The sequence below is a fragment of the Chamaea fasciata genome, unplaced genomic scaffold (assembly GCF_029207755.1).
Source record: "Chamaea fasciata isolate MVZ Bird 193981 ecotype frontalis unplaced genomic scaffold, bChaFas1.0.hap1 SCAF_461, whole genome shotgun sequence".
NCBI classification, from domain to species: Eukaryota; Metazoa; Chordata; class Aves; order Passeriformes; family Sylviidae; genus Chamaea; species Chamaea fasciata.
The window spans coordinates 1-19,833 of NW_027094546.1; the positions used below are offsets into that span (position 1 = coordinate 1).

Below are 19,833 nucleotides of genomic sequence, written 5' to 3' on the forward strand. Positions count from 1 at the left end.
CCAAATCCTCATCTACACCCCAAAAAATCCCCCCCCAAAACCCCCCCCCCAAATCCTCATCACCCCCCCCAAAATCCCCCCCAAATCCCCCCCCGCCCCCCATCCCCCCCAGACCCACCTGCCGTCCCTGCGTGCCCAGGGGGGGCGCTCCCAGGGGGGCTCTGGGGGCGGGGGCCCCCCCGGGGGGTCCCAGCAGCCCCAGGCGGGCGGGGGGGGGCAGGGCCCGGGGGGGCAGCGCGAAGGGGCGGCCCCCCCCCCCCCGCCCCCCCCCCCCCCACAGAGCCAGCTATGGGGAGAGAGTTGGAGCCGAAGGCCCAGCTGGGGGGAGAGGGGGGCGTCAGAGGGGCTGAGAGACCCCCAAAACCCCCCCCAGGGAAGGGCAGACCCCCCAAAAACCCCCCCCAGGGAAGGGCAGACCCCCCCCCAAAATTGGGGCAAAATCAGGGTTTTTTTTTGGGGGGGGGGCCACTCCCAAACATCCCCTAAAAACCACCCCAGGGTGGGGATGGAAACGGGGTTTTTTTTTTGGGGGGGGGGGGGGGTCTCAGCGGCACGGGGGGGTCCCAGCGGCACGGGGGGGGCTCCAGGACCCCCCCCCCAGGTACCTTTTGGGGGGCCGGTATCCGGGGGGGGCCGTCCAGGGGCCCCTTCTTGGGGAAGGCGCGGAGCAGCTTCAGCACCTGCTGCTTCCAGGACTGGAGCCGCTTCTTCTGCGTCTCCGTGAACGCCTGGGGGGGGCCCGGGGGGGTCAGGGGGGCGCGGAGACCCCCGGGGGGGGCGCGGAGACCCCCGGGACCCCCCCCCCCCCGGCCAAGCCGAGGGTACCTCATGGCTCAGGCACTTCTCGAGCAGCTGGAGGTAACTGGTGATGTTCTCCTCGTCCGGCCGCGACACCAGGAGCTGGGTGCACACTGCGGGGGGGTCAGGGGGGGACAGAGCCCCAAAACTGCCCCAAACCCCCCCAAAACTGCCCCAAAACTGCTCTAAAAACTGCCCCAAAACTGCCCCAAAAACTGCTCCAAAAACTGCCCCAAAACTGCCCCCAAACCCCCCCCAAACCTGCCCCCAAACTGCCCCGGGACACCCACAGCAGCTGGTGCACACTGCGGGGGGCCGGGGGGCACAGACCCCCAAATCCCAGGGACCCTCCCGGCCCCCCCAGCGTCTCCCCATGTCCCCCCAGTGTCCCCATGTCCCCCGCAGTGTCCCCCCATGCCCCCCCAGTGTCCCCCCACTCCTCACCCTTGCCCATGACCCGGGTGAACTGTCCCGGGATGTCCCAAGTGTCCCCCCATGTCCCCCCCATGTCCCCGATGTCCCCCCATGTCCCCCCCATGTCCCCAGTGCCCCCCCAGTGTCCCCAGTGTCCCCCGGCGCTCACCCTTGCCCATGACCCAGGTGAACTGTCCCGGGATGTCCCCAGTGCCCCCACAGTGTCCCCGATGTCCCCCCCATGTCCCCAGTGCCCCCCCAGTGTCCCCAGTGTCCCCCACTCCTCACCCTTGCCCATGACCCAGGTGAACTGTCCCGGGATGTCCCCAGTGCCCCCACAGTGTCCCCGATGTCCCCCCCATGTCCCCAGTGCCCCCCCAGTGTCCCCAGTGTCCCCCGGCGCTCACCCTTGCCCATGACCCGGGTGAACTGTCCCGGGATGTCCCCGTCGGGCACGGGCGCCGCGGGGGCCTCGGCGTCGGGGGCCGGGGGGGGCGCCGAGGCCTCGGGGGGGGGGGGCGCCGTCGGGGGGGGGCGCGGGGGGCGCGGCCGGGGGGGGCCGGAAGGCCTTGATGGGGGTCACCAGGATCTGCTGCAGCTCCTGCAGCGCCGTCCACAGGTTGCCCCCCTCGAGGATGTCCTGGGGAGGGGACACGGCCGGGGGGCGTCAGGGAGACCCCTGGGAATGGGGGGGGACATGCCTGGGGACAGCGGGGGACACCCCCGGGGATGGGGGGGACACCCCCAGGGATAGTGGGGACACCCCCAGGAAATCAGGGACACCCCCAGGAGATTGGGGACACCCCGGGGGATGGCGGGGACACCCCTGGGATGGTGGGGACACCCCCCAGGAAGGTTGGGGACACCAAGAGCCATGCCCCCACCCCGTACCCTGGGGACACTTGGGGACACTGGGGACGCCCAGAACCCGCCCCTGGGGACACTGGGGCCCCCCCACACCAGCCCAGTGCCCCCCCCAGTGTCCCCAGTGCCCCCCCAGTGCCCCCCAGTGTCCCCCCAGTGACCCCCCAGTGTCCCCAGTGACCCCCCAGTGCCCCCCAGTGCCCCCCAGTGTCCCCAGTGACCTTCTCCAGCGCCCTGAGGACGCTCTGCCGTTCCCGCAGCTTCTGGATGCTCAGGGCGATCTTGTGCCGGGCGCCCTTGGTGACGTTCTGGGGGGGACAGGGGTGTCACACACACCTGGGGGGGTGACACACACCTGGGGGGGTGACACACACACCTGGGGGTGTCACACACACACCTGGGGGCGTCACACACACACCTGGGGGGCTCACACACACCTGGTGACCCCAGACACCCCCGTCCAGGATCCCTGTGGACACTGCCCAGCCCCCCCCAGCCCCCCGGGGGGCGTGGCTCACCTGCGACTCCAGGTGATGCTCCGTCAGCGTCATCATCTCCTCGTAGCTCATCTGCGCGAAGAGCGCGGCGTACTTGTGCAGCCGCAGGCTCTTCAGCCACGAGGGCACGTCTGGGGGGGGGCCGCGGGGGGGCCGTCAGCTGACAGCGGCCCCCCCAAACCCCCCGGAGCCCCCCAAAAACCCCCCTGGAGCCCCCCAACCCCCCAGAGCCCCCTAAACCCCCCCCGGAGCCCCCCGCCCACCCTTCATGCCGCTGCCGTCCTCCTGGAAGGAATTCCTCCCGCCCGCCTCCTCGGTGTGCTCGCTGCCCGACGAGGCCACGCTGCTCTGCGGGGACAGCGGCGCGTGGTCCCCGAAGGCCGGGGGGGGTCCTCGGGGGGCGGCGGGGGGCTCCTCGGGACCCCCGGAGCCCCCCCAGTCCCCACCCGGCCCGGGCTGGGCGCCGCCGGGCGCCAGCGAACGCTTCAGGGGGCTGGGGTGCAGCTGGCACGGCAGGCCTGGGGGGGGACACGGGGTTGGAGGGGGGCTGCAGACCCCTCCCCAGGCCTGGGACCCCCCCCAGAGCCCTGGAACCCCTACCCAAAACCCTGGGACCACCCCAAAGCTCTGGGACCCCTCCCCAAAGCCCTGGGACCCCCCCAAAGCCCTGGAACCCCTCCCCAAAACCCTGGGACCACCCCCCAGAGCCCTGGGACCCCTCCCCAAAGCCCTGGGACCACCCCCCAGAGCCCTGGGACCACCCCCCAGAGCCCTGGGACCCCTCCCCAAAGCCCTGGGACCACCCCCCAGAGCCCTGGGACCCCTCCCCAGTTGGTGGGACCCCCCAGCCCGCTCTCCGTGCCACCCCAGACCCCCCCCGACCCTTCTCTTTGTCCCCCCAGCCCCTTCCCACTCGCCCACCCCTCCCTGTCCCCTGCCCCCAGCCCCTTCCCCCCCTTCTTTCCTCTCCTCCCACTTTCCCCATTTTTCCCCATTTCCCCCAGTGCCCTCCCATTTTTTCCCCCAATTTCCCCATTTTTCCCCCACTTTCCCCGTTTTTCCCTCATTTTTCCCCCAATTCCCCCCGTTTTTCCCCCAGTCCCCCCCGTTTTTTGCCCCCAATCTCCCCATTTTCCCCCAGTCCCCCGTTTTTCCCCCCATTTCCCCCCCCAATCCCCCCACTTTTCCCCATTCTCCCCATTTTTCCCCAATCCCCCGTTTTCCCCCCCAATCCCCCCGATCCCCCCGGTCACCTGCATGCGGGGGCTGGAACGGGGGGTGCCCGTTCTCCCGGGGCGCCGTTCCCGGGGGGGGTCCCCCCTGCTCGGCCCAGGCCCCCCCAACGCCGGGTCCGCCCCCCCCGGGCTCGGGGGGCTCGGGGGGCCACTCGTGGGCGGGGGCGTGGCGGGGCGGGGCCGGGGCGGGGCCGGGCGGGGCCAGGCGCTCCTCCAGGTGTCCCAGCCAGAGCGCCAGCGCGCTGCGGTCGTCGGCCGTGGTGGCGGGGTGGATGAGCGCGTACGAGAGCAGCTGCCGCGACTCCTCCACGCAGCGGTTGCTCTCGATGGCGTCGGCCAGCACCTTCTGCAGCCGCTTCATGTACTCGGCCTTGGCCGCCGCGTTCCCGGGCTGCAGCAGCGGCAGGTGCGCCAGGAGCAGGGCCACCGCGGCCTCGGCGGGCTCCTGCGGCCACTGGGAGATGGCGGCTGGGGACACAGGGGACACAGGGACAGGGTCAGCAGGGCCACCGCGGCCTCGGCGGGCTCCTGCGGCCACTGGGAGATGGCGGCTGGGGACACAGGGGACACAGGGACAGGGTCAGCAGGGCCACCGCGGCCTCGGCGGGCTCCTGCGGCCACTGGGAGATGGCGGCTGGGGACACAGGGGACACAGGGGACAGGGACAGGGTCAGCAGGGCCACCGCGGCCTCGGCGGGCTCCTGCGGCCACTGGGAGATGGCGGCTGGGGACACAGGGGACACAGGGACAGGGTCAGCAGGGCCTTGGTGGGCTCCTGCGGCCACTGAGTGGTGGCAGATGGGGACAGGGGAATAAGGGACAGGGACACACAGGGAACAGGGGACACACAGGGTCACTGTAAACCCCTGCACGCACTGAGAGATGGCAGCTGAGACAGGGACACACAGGGGACAGGAACAGGGGACACCCGTGGGACAGAGACACACATGGGACAAGAGACACGAAGGGGACAGGAATAGGGGACAGAGACGCACAAGAGACAGGGACGCACAGGGGACAAAGACCACCAGGGACAGGGACACGCAGGGAACACGAACAGGGGACAGGGACACATGGGGGACAGAGGCACACATGGGACAGGGGACACACAAGGGACAGGAACAGGGGACACCCATGGGACAGGAACACATAGAGAACAAAAACACACATGGAACAGAGACACACAGGAGACAGGGACCTGGGACTAAGAACACACAGGGGTCAGGAATAGAGGACAGGGGACACACAGGGGACAGGGACACACAGAGCACAGGGACAGGAGCCAGCAAACACAGGGGGACAGGAACAGGCAACCCCCCGCACCCCCCACGACACCCCAGCCGTGACCCGACGGCCCCAGCCCCCCCGAGCCCCCCGAGCCCCCCGAGCCCCGCGGCGGCCGCGCCCTCACCGGCGCTGTTGGCCTCGGCCTCGAGCAGGTGGATGTCGGGGCAGTCGGCCAGCGAGTGCTCGAGGCAGAGCTGCAGGAAGCGCGCCTGCGTGCGGCTGACGCGCTTGAGCAGCGCCAGCAGCGCCACGGTCTGCTCGCACTCGCTCCAGCCGCGGAACCAGCCGGCCACGATGCCCACCTGGTCCCGGAACATCATGGCTGGCCGTGGGGAGGGGGCTGCGGGCGGGGCGGGGGTCTGGGGGGAGGTGGTTCCGCCCCCCACCTCACGTGGCGGGGGGGCCCCCCCGGGCCGGGCAGCGCATGGGGGGTGCGGGCGGGGGGTGCCGAGGGGCCCCCCCGGGCTGGGAGCGCGGCGGGGGAGGGTCCGGAGGGTCCTGTGGGGAGAGAGAGGGGAGGGGAGGGGAGGGGGAGGGTCAGGGGGGCGGCAGAGGGGAACCCCCCGAGTGGGGAGATCCTCCCTGAGGAACGGGGGAACCAGGAGGGGGCAGAGAGCGTCACCCTCCCGTGGGTGACAAGGACCCCCCAAAGGGACAGGGACCCCCCAAAGGGACAGGGACCCCCGAAAAGGGGACATGGACCCCCCAAAAGGGACCAGGGACTCCCCAAAGGGACCCCCCCAAAGGGACAGGGACTCCCCAAAGAGACCACCCAAAAGGGACAGGGACCCCCAAAAGGGACCAGGGACCCCCCAAAAGGGGCAGGGACCCGCCAAAGAGACCCCCCAAAGGGACAGGGACCCCCCCAAAAACGGAACACCCAAAAGGGACCAGAGACTCCCCAAAGAGACCCCCTCAAAGGAAACAGGGACCCCCCAAAGGGACCCCCAAAGGGCACAGGGACCCTCCAAAAGGGGACAGGGACCCCCCAAAGAGACCACCCAAAAGGGACCAGGGACCCCCCAAAGAGACTCCCCAAAGAGGACAGACACCCCCCCCAAAAGGGACCCCCCAAAGGGACAGGGACCCCCCCAAAAGTGACTCCCCAAAAGGAACCCCCCAAAGGGACAGGGACCCCCCAAAAGGGACCCCCCAAAGGGACAGGGACCCCCCAAAGGGGACAGGGACCCCCCAAAGGGACAGGGACCTCCCAAAAGGGACCCCCAAAAGGGACCAGGGACTCCCCAAAGGGACCCCCCAAAGGGACAGGGACTCCCCAAAGGGGACAGGGACCTCCCAAAAGGGAACCCCCAAAGGGACCAGGGACCCCCCAAAAAGGACCTCCCAAAGGGGACAGGGACCGCCCAAAGGGACCCCCAAAGGGACAGGGACCCCCAGGAAGGACAACCCCCCTGAGGATGGCGGACCCTCCCCCGTGGATCTTCCCCCGCGCGGGGCCACCCTCAGCACGGACACGGAGCCCTCACGGTGACAGGGCCCCCCAAAAGCCACCAGGGCCCCCCGCAAACACAGAGCTCCCCCCGGTCACGGGCCCCCCCCCGGGCCCGGGGCTCCCCCGCCGCCCTCAGGCCGCCCCTCCCCCGGTCTCCCCTCAGCGCAGGCCCGGCGGGGCCGGAGCCGCTTCCAGGCGGCGGGGCCGAACCGGGAAGCCCGGGGAGGGCCCGGAGGGCGCGGGGGTCCCGTCCCGGGGGTGCCGGGGGAGATCCGGGGGGTCCCGGGGGGTCCCGGGGGTCGCGGCCGCCCCTCACTCACCACCGCCGCCGCCGCCGCGCAACGTCAGCGCGCACAGCACGCACGCTGCGTCACTGCGTCACGGCGCCGCCGCCGCCAATGGGCCGACGGGAGGGCGGAGCGGCGCGGGGCGGGGCGCCCCTCCGGGCCGCGCCCACCGCGCGCGGAGACCAATGGGAGACCCCCGCGCGGGCGCGCGCGCGGAGCGGGGGGCGGAGCTTCGGGTGCGCCGCGCCGGACACGCCCCTCGCGCTGGGCACGCCCCCCCTCCGCGCGAACCGTCGGTCAAAGAGGCCGCGCCCCTCTATTGACCACGCCCCTCCTCGGCCTCGCGCTGCCCGCGCCGGGGGCGGGGCCTGGGGGCGGGGCTTGGGAGCGCCACGGAATCCCCCAGTGTCCCCCAGTGTCCCCCAGTGCCCCTCAGTGCCCCCCAATGCTGTCCCAGTGTCCCCCAATGCTGTCCCAGTGTCCCCCAGTGCTGTCCCAGTGTCCCCCAGTGCTGTCCCAGTGCCCCCCAATACTGTCCCAGTGTCCCCCAGTGCTGTCCCAGTGCTGTCCCAGTGTCCCCCAGTGTCCCTCAGTGTCCCCCAGTGCCCCCCAGTGTCCCCCAGTGCCGCCCAGTGCCGCCCAGTGCCCCCCAGTGCTGTCCCAGTGTCCCCCAGTGCCCCCCAATACTGTCCCAGTGTCCCCCAGTGCTGTCCCAGTGTCCCCCAGTGCCCCCCAGTGCCCCCCAATACTGTCCCAGTGTCCCCCAGTGCAGTCCCAGTGCCCCCCAGTGCCCCCAGTGTCCCCCAGTGCCCCCCAGTGCTGCCCCAGTGTCCCCCAGTGTCCCCCAGTGCTGTCCCAGTGCTGTCTCAGTGCCCCCCACTACTGTCCCAGTGTCCCCCAGTGCCGCCCAGTGCCCCCCAGTGGCCCCAGTGCTGTCCCAGTGTCCCCCAGTGTCCCCCAGTGCTGCCCCAGTGTCCCCCAGTGCTGTCCCAGTGTCCCCCAGTGCCCCCCAGTGCCCCCCAGTGCTGTCCCAGTGTCCCCCAGTGCTGTCCCAGTGCCCCCCAGAGCTGTCCCAGTGTCCCCCAGTGCCCCCCAGTGCCCCCCAGTGTCCCCCAATACTGTCCCAGTGTCCCCCAGTGCCCACCAGTGCCCCCCAGTGTCCCCCAGTGCCCCCCAGTGCTGTCCCAGTGTCTCCCAGTGTCCCCCAATACTGTCCCAGTGTCCCCCAGTGCTGTCCCAGTGTCCCCCAGTGCCCCCCAGTGCCCCCCAGTGTCCCCCTGTGCCCCCCAGTGCTGTCCCAGTGTCCCCCAGTGCTGTCCCAGTGTCCCCCAGTGCCCCCCAGTGCTGTCCCAGTGTCCCCCAGTGCCCCCCAGTGCCCCCCAGTGTCCCCCTGTGCCCCCCAGTGCTGTCCCAGTGTCCCCCAGTGCTGTCCCAGTGTCCCCCAGTGCCCCCCAGTGCTGTCCCAGTGTCCCCCAGTGCCCCCCAGTGCCCCCCAGTGTCCCCCTGTGCCCCCCAGTGCTGTCCCAGTGTCCCCCAGTGCTGTCCCAGTGTCCCCCAGTGCCCCCCAGTGCTGTCCCAGTGCCCCCCAGTGCTGTCCCAGTGTCCCCCAGTGCTGTCCCAGTGTCTCCCAGTGCCCCCCAGTGCTGTCCCAGTGTCCCCCAGTGCTGTCCCAGTGTCTCCCAGTGCCCCCAGTGCTGTCCCAGCGCACCCCAGTGCGCCCCAGTGTCCCCCCGTACCCATACAGGGACCCCCCGAGTGTCCCCCAGTGCTCCCAGCATGTCCCCAGTGTCCCCAGTGTCCCGTAGTGTGCTTCCAGTGCGTGTCCAGTGCCCCCCCGGGTGTCCGTGTGTCCGTGTGTCCGTCTGTCCGTGTGTCCGTGTGTCCCTGGGAAGGGCCTGGGCGGTGACAGGAACGAGGGGCTGCGGGAGAACTGGGGGACACGAGGAGGGGTCCCTTGGACTCGGGGCTGTCTGAAGGGTTCATGTGTCTGTGTGTCCGTCCGTGCGTCCATCTGTGGCCCTGTCCCTGTGTCCGTGTGTCCATCCCCGTGTCCATCCCTGTGTCCACCCCTGTGTCCGTGTGTCCATCCCTGTGTCCATCTCTGTGTCCGTGTGTCCATCCCCGTGTCCATCCCTGTGTCCGTGTGTCCGTCCCTGTGTCCGTGCGTCCATCTCTGTGTCTGTCCATCCATTCCTGTGTCCGTGTGTCCGTCTGTGGCTCTGTCCCTGTGTCCGTGTGTCCGTCCCTGTGTCCGTGTGTCCGTCCCTGTGTCCACCCCTGTGTCCCTGTGTCCACCCGTGTCCGTGCGTCCATCTCTGTGTCTGTCCAACCATCCCCGTGTCCGTGTGTCCGTCTGTGACCCTGTCCCTGTGTCCCCGTGCCCATCCCCGTGTCCGTCCGTCCGTCCGTCCGTCCCTCCGTGTGTCCCTGTGTCCGTCCGTGTGTCCATCCGTGTGTCCGTCCGTCCGTCCCTCCGTGTGTCCGTGTGTCCGTGTGTCCCCGTGCCCATCCCCGTGTCCGTCCGTCGGTCCCTCCGTGTGTCCGTGTGTCCGTGTGTCCGTGTGTCCCCGTGCCCATCCCCGTGTCCGTCCGTCGGTCCCTCCGTGTGTCCGTGTGTCCGCGCTCCCGCGGCCCCGCCCCGGCCCCGCCCGGCCCCGCCCCGCCGGTTCTGCGGCTCCGAGCGGCGGCCGCGGCCTCTCCGGGGCCTCTCCGGGGCGGCGGGTCCGGGGCTGCTCCGGGACCCCCGGCACCCCCAGCCACCGCCGCCGGCGGCTCCCGGGGCCCTCCGGGATCCCGGATCCATCCCCGATCCTCCCCCGATCCCGGATCCACCCCGGCTCCATCCATCCCCGCCATCCCGGTCCCCTCGCCTCCCCAGCCCCATCCCGGCGATTCCCGACCTCCCCCCCGCCACCATCGCCCCTCCCCAATTCCCGGTTCTCCCCCCATTCCCGGTGTCCCCCCTCCCCGATTCCCGGTGTCCCCCCCCCACAATTCCCGGTGTCCCCCCGCCCCCATTCCCGGTGTCCCCCCGCCCCCATTCCCGGTGTCCCCCCGCCCCCATTCCCGGTGTTCCCCCGCCCCCATTCCCGGTCCCCCCGCCCCCATTCCCGGTGTCCCCCCCGATGCCCCCCCGGTAGGGCGAGGCCCGAGCCCCCCTCCCCCCCCGGAGCAGCGATGGGAGCGTCCGTGGGCTGAGCCCCCCCAGGTACCGCGGGCCGGGGGGACTGGGAGGGACTGGGAGGGACTGGGATGCGCTGGGAGAGACTGGGATGGACTGGGAGAGACTGGGATGGACTGGGAGAGACTGGGATGGACTGGGAGGGACTGGGATGGACTGGGCCATGCTGGGGTGTGCTGGGAGGTACTGGGATGCACGGGGATGCACAGGGATGTACTGGGATGGACTGGGAGGGACTGGGAGGTACCGGGATGTACTGGGTCTGTGTTGGCCTGCGCTGGGCCATACTGGGATGCACTGGGATGCGCTGGGATGTACTGGGAGGTACTGGAAGGTACTGGGATGTACTGGGCCATGCCGGTGTGCGCTGGGATGTACTGGGATGCGCAAGGATGCACAGGGATGTACTGGGAGGGACTGGGAGGGACTGGGATGTACTGGGCCATGCCAGGGTGCACTGGGATGTACTGGAATGCACTGGGATGCATTGGGAGGTACTGGGATGTACTGGGAGGTACTGGAAGGTACTGGGATGTACTGGGCCATGCCGGGGTGTGCTGGGATGTACTGGGATGCGCAGGGATGCACAGGGATGTACTGGGATGCATTGGGAGGTACTGGGATGCGCTGGGATGTACTGGGAGGGACTGGGAGATACTGGGTCTGTGTTGGCCTGCGCTGGGCCATGCTGGGATGCGCAGGGATGCACAGGGATGTACTGGGAGGGACTGGGAGGGACTGGGAGGGACTGGGATGGACTGGGCCATGCCGGGGTGCACTGGGATGTACTGGAATGCACTGGGATGCATTGGGAGGTACTGGGATGTACTGGGATGGACTGGGAGGGCCTAGGAGGGACTGGGAGGGACTGGGAGGGACTGGGCCATGGCAGGGTGCACTGGGATGTACTGGGATGCACTGGGATGTACTGGGTCTGTGTTGGCCTGCGCTGGGCCATGCTGTGCTACACTGGGCCATGCTGGGCCATGCTGGGCCATACTGGGGTATACTGGGGTATACTGGGGTATACTGGAGTCAGTTGAGCTGTGCTGTGTCCTTCTCAGTCTGTTGTAGCTGTGCTGGGCTGTACTGGGTTATACTGGGCTGTGCTGGGCCATGCTGGGCTCTACTGGGCCATGCTGGGCTCTGCTGGGCCGTGCTGGGCTGTATTGGGTTATACTGGGATGTACACGGCCATACTGGGGTGTACTGGGGCTTACTGGGATGTACTGGGTCATACTGGGTTGTATTGGGTTATACTGGGTCATACTGGGCCATGCTGGGTTGTGCCGTCCTATACTGGGCCATAGTGGGATGTACTGGGCCGTACTGGGATGTACTGGGTTATACTGGGATGTACCAATCTGTGCTGGGTGGTGCTGGTCTGGACTGGGTCCATAGTGGGCTGTGCTCTTCTGTACTGGGCCATACTGGGCCATACTGGGCCATACTGGGCTGTGCTGGGCAGTGCTGGGCCGTGCTGGGCTGTGCTGGGCCGTGCTGGGCTGTGCTGGCCCATACTGGGGTGTACTGGGCCATACTGGGCTGTGCTGGGCTGTGCAGGGCTGTGCTGGCATGCACTGGGCCATGCTGGGCTATACTGGTCTATGCTGGGGTGTGTACTGGGCTGTACTGGGCCATACTGGGCCATACTGGGCTGTGCTGGGCCATACTGGGCTGTGCTGGGCCTGACTGGGCCGTGCTGGGCTATACTGGTCTATACTGGGGTGTACTGGGCCGTGCTGGGCCATACTGGGCTATACTGGGCCATACTGGGCTGTGCTGGGCCTGACTGGGCCGTGCTGGGCTATACTGGTCTATGCTGGGGTGTACTGGGCCGTGCTGGGCCATACTGGGCTATACTGGGCCATACTGGGCCGTGCTGGGCTATACTGGTCTATGCTGGGGTGTACTGGGCCATGCTGGGCCATACTGGGCTATACTGGGCCATACTGGGCCGTGCTGGGCTATGCTGGTCTATGCTGGGGTGTACTGGGCCATGCTGGGCCATACTGGGCTATACTGGGCCATACTGGGCCGTGCTGGGCTATGCTGGTCTATGCTGGGGTGTACTGGGCCATGCTGGGCCGTGCTGGGCTATACTGGTCTGTGCTGGGGTGTACTGGGCCATACTGGGCCATGCTGGGCTGTGCTGGGCCATGCTGGGCCATGCTGGGCTATACTGGTCTATGCTGGGGTGTACTGGGCCAGACTGGGCTGTGCTGGGCCTGACTGGGCCTGACTGGGCCTGACTGGGCTGAACTGGGCCGAACTGGGCTGAACTGGGCTGGGCCAGGCCGGACTGGGCTGGATTTGGCCACCCTGGGGCGTGTGGGGCCACACTGGGCCTGACTGGGCCGTGCACTGCAGGACTGGTCTGTACTGGTCTGTAGTGGATGATATAGGTGCATAGTGGTCTGGACTGGTCCTTACTGGGCCATACTGGTCCGTACTGGAGGATATAGGTGTATAGTTGTCCGTACTGGTCTGTACTGGTCTGTACTGGTCTGTATTGGTCTGTAGTGGTCCGTACTGGAGGATATAGGTGTGTAGTTGTTCGTACTGGGCCGTACTGGTCTGTACTGGGCCGTACTGGTCCGTCCCCTGTCCCCACAGGCCCCGCGGCGACGCCCGGACAGGACCAACATGGAACCCTGAGAGGAGGTAACGGGATCTCTGGGGCAACTGGGATCACTGGGGCAACTGGGATCTCACTGGGATCCCACTGGGATCTCCTGGGGTCACTGGGACCTCACTGGGATCACTAGGATCTCACTGGGATCTCACTGCGGTCACTGGGATCACTGGGGTCACTGGGATCACTGGGGTCACTGGGATCTCCTGGGACCTCACTGGGATCTCCTGGGATCTTGCGGTGTGTTGCGGGATCCGGTGGGACGGGCGGGATCCAGCAGGATCGACCGTGACGCGAGAGGATCCCACGGGATCTCTTGGGACAAACGGGGCCCCGGGATGGTGGGGGGGGGGAGGGGTGTCCCGGTGTCCCCCCGCCCGGGATCTGATGGGATCCCTGGGATCTCCTGGCATCCCACGGGGCTCTGTGGGCTCTCACGGCCTCCTGTGGGACGGCAGGTGACGGGGCGGGATCCAGGGGGGCACGATGGGATCTGAGAGCCCCCGGCGGGACACGGCGGCTCCCGTGGGGCTCCATGGGGATCTGGTGGGTTCTGGTGGGCTCCGATGGGTTCCATGGGGCTCCAGTGGGCTCTGTGGGGCTCCGGTGGGTTCCATGGGGCTCTTTGGGGCTCTTTGGGGCTCGGTGGGGCTCGGTGGGGCCGTGACCGCGGCTCCCCCGTTCCCCCCCCGGCAGGCGCGGCCGTGGGGATGGCGAAGCTGCTGGTGCCGCTGGTGATGCTGGGGGCCGTGTCCGGCGCGGGGGTCCCGGCGTCGCCGCCGTCGCCGCGCTGCCCCCCGCGCTGCCTGTGCCCCGCGGCCGCACCCAGCCCCACGCTGCTGTGCGCCCGCACGGGGCTGCTGGCTGTGCCGCCCAGCCTGGACCGCGGCGCCGTGGAGCTGCGCCTGGCCGACAACTTCATCGGCGCCGTGGGCCGCGCCGACTTCGCCAACATGAGCAGCCTGGTGCACCTGACGCTGTCGCGGAACGGGCTGCGCCGCCTGGCCCCCGGCGCCTTCGCCGACCTGCGGGCGCTGCGGGCGCTGCACCTGGACGGCAACCGGCTGCCGGCGCTGAGCGGGCCGCAGCTGCGCGGGCTGGCCAGCCTGCGCCACCTCATCCTGGCCAACAACCAGCTGGCCGCCATCGACGCCGCCGCCTTCGCCGCCTTCGCCGCCACCGTGGAGGACCTGGACCTGTCGCACAACAACCTGCCCGCGCTGCCCTGGGACGCCGTGGCTGCCATGGGCAGCCTGGCCACGCTGACGCTGGACCACAACCTGCTGGAGCGGGTGCCGGCCGGCGCCGTGGCGCGGTTGCCTCGCCTGGCCCGCTTGGACCTCACGGCCAACCGCTTGCGGGCTCTGCCGCCCGTCCCGGGGCCGCCGGGGCCCGCGCTGGCGGCCGGAGGGAACCCGTTGCACTGCAACTGCGAGCTGCTGTGGCTGCGCCGCGCGGCCCAACCGGGCCGCCTGGAGACCTGCGCCACGCCGGCGCCGCTGGCCGGGCGGCTGCTGGGCGCCGTGCCCGAGGAGGAGCTCACCTGCCGGGCCCCGGCCGTCACGGCGGCGGCCGCGCACCCGCCCGCCGTCACCGAGGGCCAGCCGCTGCGCCTGGGCTGCGCCGCCGTCGGCGACCCGCCGCCCGCGCTGCACTGGCTGGGCCCCGACGGGCGCGTGGTGCAGAACGGCTCCCGGCGCTCGGTGGGCTCCGACGGCTCCCTGCGGCTCCGCGTGGCCACGCTCAGGGACCACGGCGGCTTCACCTGCGTGGCCGCCAACGCCGCGGGGGAAGCGGCCGCCCGCGTCGACGTGGTGGTGCTGCCGCTGCCCGTGCCGCGGGCGCGCGACGGCGACGGCGAAGGCGACGGCGCGGCCGCCGAGGCGGGGCCCGGCCCCTCCGACATGGCCCGGGCGGGCGGCAATGACACCTGGGGGGGACCCGGGGAGCGGCGGGTGGTGGCGGCCGAGGTCACCGGCTCCTCGGCGCGCATCCGGTGGCTGCCGCAGCGCCACGTGCCCGGCGTGCGCATGCTGCAGATCCAGTACAACAGCTCGGCCGACGACGCCCTCGTCTACAGGTGGGGGGCCCGGGGGGGGCTGTCCCCTGGGGGGGCTGGGGGGAGGTTCCGGTGGGTTTGGGGGGGTCCTGTGGGGCTCAGGGCTCCAGGGGCAGCTCAGGTGGGTTTTGGGGGGACCCTGTGGGGCTCCGGGGTGGTCTGGGGGCTCCAGGGGCAGCTCAGGTGGGTTTTGGGGGGGTCCCTGTGGGGCTCCGGGGTGGTCTGAGGGCTCCAGGGGCAGCTCAGGTGGGTTTTGGGGGTTCCTGTGGGGCTCAGGGCTCCAGGGGCAGCTCAGGTGGGTTTTGGGGGGCCCTGTGGGGCTCCGGGGGTGTCTGCGGAGGGTCTAGGGTGTCCTGGGGGGATTTGAGGGAGGGGCTCAAGTGAGTTCGGGGCACTGCTGGGGGCCTGGGGGGGCTTGAACCGGTTTTTGGGGAGTCCTGGGGGGTCCTGGGGGGAAGGTTTGTGCGTCCTGGAGAGTTCTGGGGGAGGATGCTCAGGTGCGCGTTCACCTGTGGCGGCTCCGAGGGGACGCGGGAGACACCGAGCGAATTCCGGATGTGTGCCCCTCGCCCCCCCTCGCCCCCTCCCCAGGTTGCTGCCGCCCTCCAGCCGCACCTTCGTGCTGCGGGACTTGGCCCCCGGGCGCGTGTACGAGCTCTGCGTGTCCGCGCTGCGCGTGCTCGGCGACCCCCCCGCCGCCCCCCGCCCGCTCGGCTGCGTCTCCTTCGCCACGGCCGCCGCTCCCGCGGGCTGCGCCGCGCCCCCCCGGCCCCACTTCTTGGGGGGCACCGTCATCATCGTCATCGGCGCCGCCATCGCCGCCTCCGTGCTCGTCTTCATCCTCATCCTCACGGCGCGCTGGAAGGCGGCGGGGGCGCGGCGCCCCCCGCCCGCGCTCACCAGCGTCTGCTCGCAGACCAACGGCGGCCCCCGGCCCGCCGAGACCCCCGAGCTGCCCCCGCTGCCTCCGGCGGCGGCCGGGGGGGCTCGGGGGCTCTTCCCCAGCCACAGTTACCCCCGGCGGGCTCGGCCGCGGCGCCACGGCTCCTTACCGCGGCTGGACGCGCCCGAGGCGAGCCCCCTGGGACCCCCCCTGCGCCCCTCCTTCGGCAGCACCCACTGGATGCTGGAGAGCACCGTGTGAGGCCGGGGGGCGGGGGGACCCCCCCTCCCCTCCCCCTTCGGCAGGACCCCCCCAGGATCCTCCCCGAGGGGGCGGGGGGGGCGGCGGTGGGACCCCCCCCCTCCCCCTTGGCGGCTCTTGTGGGGAGGGGGCGTGTGGGAGCGCCAAAGCTCGGCCGGGCGCGCCCCCAGACCCATTTTGGGATCCCCCGTGGGTGCCATTGGGAACCCCCCCCCCCCAGGTGGTGTTCCCCCCCCCCCCCGCCCCGCCCTGGGGGTACCCGTATGCAAACCTTCCCCCCCCGCGTGGGGACCCCCGACACGAGCGGGCGCCGCGACACGCGTGGGGAGCGCGACAGAGAGCGCGACAGGGACTGGGACGCGCCCCGAATCGGCGAACCTGCGGCCCCCCCCATTCCCCCCCGCCCCCAAAGGCCGGACGCTCGCCCGGGACCCGCGTGTGCCCCTCCCCCCCCCCCTCCCCCCCCCCCCCGAGATGCGCACCTGGGACAGGTGTGTGCGCCCCGACATTTGTGTGCCCCCCCCGCCGCCCCCGCGGTGCCTTCGGCCGGGCCGGGGGGGCCCCGCGCACGCCCCCGACATCTCTGCACAGATGACACGAGACCCGCAGCCCCCCCCCCTAAAAAACCCCCTCCCCGTGGGGAGGGGAGGGGGGCAAAAGGGGGGCCCCCCTCGGATACCTGGGGACCCCCCCCCGTGTGTTCCCCCCCCCCCCGTGGCCTCTGCCCCCCCCCTCCCCCAACTCGACCCGGGGGTTCCTATCTGGCTGGTCTGGATAACCCTGGGGGGGCTCCCCCAGCCCCCCCATTTCCCTCCCAGCCCCATTTCCCGCCCCCCCCTCCCCAAAAATGCCTCAGCTCCGCCCCCCTCCCCCCAAACCGCCGCCCTCCCCACCAGCCGCCCCCTCGGGCCCCCCCCGCAGTGTTTAACACGAGTTTTTACATTAAAAACCGGTGGCCCCCCCGGGGCAGGGACACGAGTGTGGCCGCGGCGGGGGGGTCCCGCTCGCTGTGGGGGCTGGGCGCTCACTGGGGGGGGTCGTCTCTGTCTTTGGGGGGGGGGCTCTGCCCGGGATAGGAGGGGTTAATTTCCTGGGGGGGTCCCAGCCCCATGCGAGCCGCCCCCCCTCCCCCTCGAGCCTCTCCCCGCCCCGCAATGTGGGCGGGTCTGGTGTATGCTAATGAGGCGACAATCGCCGCCCCCTACGGTTGCCATGGTGACCGCCGCGAGGAGCTCAGCAGGGCCGGGCCGGCTCCGGAATATGCAAATAGGGGGCGGAGCCTAGCGGCAAAAGCCCCGGCTAATTATGCCCTCATTTGCATACAGAGCACCTGGGCCCCAGCCCGGCCTTGGGCGCTCCCCCCTCCCCAAGGCCGGGGGGGTCACCTGTGTCCCTTCCCAGGTGGGGGGGACAGAACACCTGGGGGCCTCTATGGGGCGGGGGGGGGGGCCCAACACCTGAGGCCCCTCCTGTGGGGGGCGGCAGATTTGGGGGGTCCCCAACCGCTGTGCCCCCCTTGGGGGGCGGCAGATCTGGGGGGTCCCGGTCCCTCGCAGAGGGCGCGGCCGGGGCTGGGGAGGGGGGGCCCTGCACACCTGTGTCCCCTCCCACGGCCGGGGGTGTCTGACCCCCCACACCTGTGTCCCCTCCCATGGCTGGGGGGCTGTTTACAGACCTGGGACCCCCACACCTCTGTCCCCTCCCACAGCTGGGGGTGTCTGACCCCCCACACCTGTGACCCCTCCCACAGCTGGGGGTGTCTGACCCCCCACACCTGTGTCCCCTCCCATGGCTGGGGGGCTGTTTACAGACCTGGGACCCCCACACCTCTGTCCCCTCCCACAGCTGGGGGTGTCTGACCCCCCACACCTGTGACCCCTCCCACAGCTGGGGGGTGTCTGCAGACCCCTCCACACCTGTGTCCCTTCCCGAGGACCCCCCCCCCCCCCACACCTGTGTCCCCTCTCACGACTGGGGGTGTCTGACCCCCCACACCTGTGGCCCCTCCCAAGGAACCCCCCCCCCACACACACCTGTGTGCCCTCCCATGGCCGGGGGTGCCTGACCCCCCACACCTGTGTCCCTTCCCGAGGACCCCCCCCCCCCACACACCTGCATCCCCTCTCACGACTGGGGGTGTCTGACCCCCCACACCTGTGTCCCCTCCCACAGCCGGGGGGCTGTTTACAGACCTGGGACCCCCCACACCTGTGTCCCCTCCCACAGCTGGGGGGCTGTTTACAGACCTGGGACCCCCCACACCTGTGGCCCCTCCCACAGCCGGGGGGCTGTTTACAGACCTGGGACCCCCACACCTGTGGCCCCTCCCATGGCCGGGGGTGTCTGCAGACCCCCCACACCTGTGTCCCCTCCCAAGGACCCCCCCCCACCTGTGTCCCCTCCCAGGCAGGCCCCGCCCCCCGGCCTTGGGCTGCCCTATAAGCGACCCGCCCCGCGGCGCCCCAGCACGGCCCCGGGAGGCGACACGGGTGACGCGGAGATGGTGACAACGCTGCTGCTGACGCTGGCGGCCACCGTGGCCGCGCTGGGCCGGGGGGCGGACGCCCAGTGCCCCACGGCCGCCGACCTGCGCCCCGCCAACGGCACCCGGCTGTGCGCGCTGCTCTACGCCGACAACAGCCCCTACTACGACCAGTGCTGCGCCGGCGACGCGCTGGAGGTGCCGCCCGACAGCGATGTGCCCTACGTGCCCCGCGGCTGGGCCGGCCGCGCCTCCTCCCTGGTGGTGGGCACCAAGTGCCAGCTGACCGTGTGGTCGCGCTCGGCCAAGAGGGGCAACTCCAAGACCTTCAGCGCCGGCACGGAGCCGCGGCTGCAGGAGGTACGCCGGGGGCTCTTCGGGAACTGGAACGACGCCATCAGGGCCTACTACTGCACCTGCAAGTGAGCGGCGGCGCGGCGCGGCGCGGGGGACGGGGCGGCGGCACCTGGCTGCGGGAGGTGGCGTGGGGCAAGGCGGGTCCGTGAAAGTCAACGTGGGTCAACGCGGGTCAGCACGAGCCAGTGTGGGTCAACGCGGGTCAGCACGAGCCAGTGTGGGTCAACGTGGGTCAACACAAGCCAGTGTGGATCAACGTGAGCCAACGTGGGTCAACACAAGCTAGTGTGGGTCAACGTGGGTCAACGTGGGTCAACGTGAGCCAACGTGGGCCAATGTGGGTCAACGTGGGTGAACACAAGCCAACATGAGCCAACGTGAGCCAGTGTGGGTCAACATGGGTCAACGTGAGTCAACATGAGCCAATGTCGGTCAACGTGAACCAATGTGGGTCAACGTGAGCCAACGTGAGCCAATGTGGGTCAACGTGAGCCAGTGTGGGTTGAGATGTGCCGGCGTGGGTCACGGCGAGTCGATGCGGGCCAAACCGCGCCCAAGCCGGCCGAGAGGAGCCCACGCGAGCCGACGGGAGTCAGCGTTGGCCAAGATCCGCCAGCCAAGCCGAGCCGAGCCCACCCGCGCCGCGCCGTGCCCCCCTGCCCCCCGCGCAGCCAATAAAGCCCCGATGCAGCAGCTCCTGCCTGGGGGGTCCTGTTTGGGCATACCCCCGGGGGGAGGGGGATCTGGGAGGTGCCCCCCGCCCCCCCAAGAACCACACGGCACACGGGGGGGTCCAAAAGGACACGTGTAATTTGGGGGGGGGCCCCGTGTCCCCCCCGGGCCGCTGCCGCGCGGTACAAAACCCGACCGATATAAATATCACTTTGTTTAAAAAAAAACAACAACAACAACAAAACAAAACCGGGGGGGGCACCGGGGGGGGTGGGGTGGGGGGAGTTCCGGGGGGAAGGAACCGACCCCCCCAAAAAAAACCCCCAGACTCAACAAAAACAGGCGAGGGGGGCTGGGGGGCGCGCCCCGAGTCAGTAGTGTGGTGTGCTGGGGACAGGGGGGGCTGTAGTTTTGGGGACCCCCACCCCACGGAGATGTCGGGGGGGCCACACCCCAGTGCCCCGAAGG

General features: G+C 70.4%; 1 protein-coding gene and 2 pseudogenes across 2 annotated transcripts; 2 read left to right on the forward strand and 1 right to left on the reverse strand.

The window, feature by feature from the left end:
* Positions 1-118: 118 nt before the first annotated feature.
* LOC136305519 (protein Smaug homolog 2-like) lies at positions 119-5,574 on the reverse strand (annotated as a pseudogene).
* Positions 5,575-9,930: 4,356 nt separating this feature from the next.
* Positions 9,931-16,580, forward strand: LOC136305525 (leucine-rich repeat and fibronectin type III domain-containing protein 1-like). 2 transcript variants are annotated; one of them, XM_066208781.1, is made up of 4 exons: positions 9,931-10,043; positions 12,633-12,680; positions 13,348-14,731; positions 15,302-16,580. In XM_066208781.1, exons 3-4 carry the CDS (start codon positions 13,362-13,364, stop codon positions 15,852-15,854), a joined length of 1,923 nt encoding a protein of 640 aa, XP_066064878.1. In that variant the 5' UTR covers positions 9,931-10,043; positions 12,633-12,680; positions 13,348-13,361; the 3' UTR covers positions 15,855-16,580. The 2 variants fall into 2 exon arrangements, with proteins under 2 accessions (XP_066064878.1, XP_066064879.1); XM_066208782.1 differs by lacking the exon at positions 9,931-10,043 and having other exon boundaries at positions 12,042-12,680.
* Positions 16,581-18,329: 1,749 nt separating this feature from the next.
* On the forward strand, positions 18,330-19,386 carry LOC136305523 (syncollin pseudogene; annotated as a pseudogene).
* Positions 19,387-19,833: the final 447 nt, after the last annotated feature.

Bases quoted from the DNA above. Each gene is read 5' to 3' on its own strand.
- LOC136305525 (XM_066208781.1), top strand. From the start codon at position 13,362: ATGGCGAAGCTGCTGGTGCCGCTGGTGATGCTGGGGGCCGTGTCCGGC. The intron at 14,732-15,301 runs GTGGGGGGCCCG...CCCCCTCCCCAG, and splicing joins GACGACGCCCTCGTCTACAG to GTTGCTGCCGCCCTCCAGCC.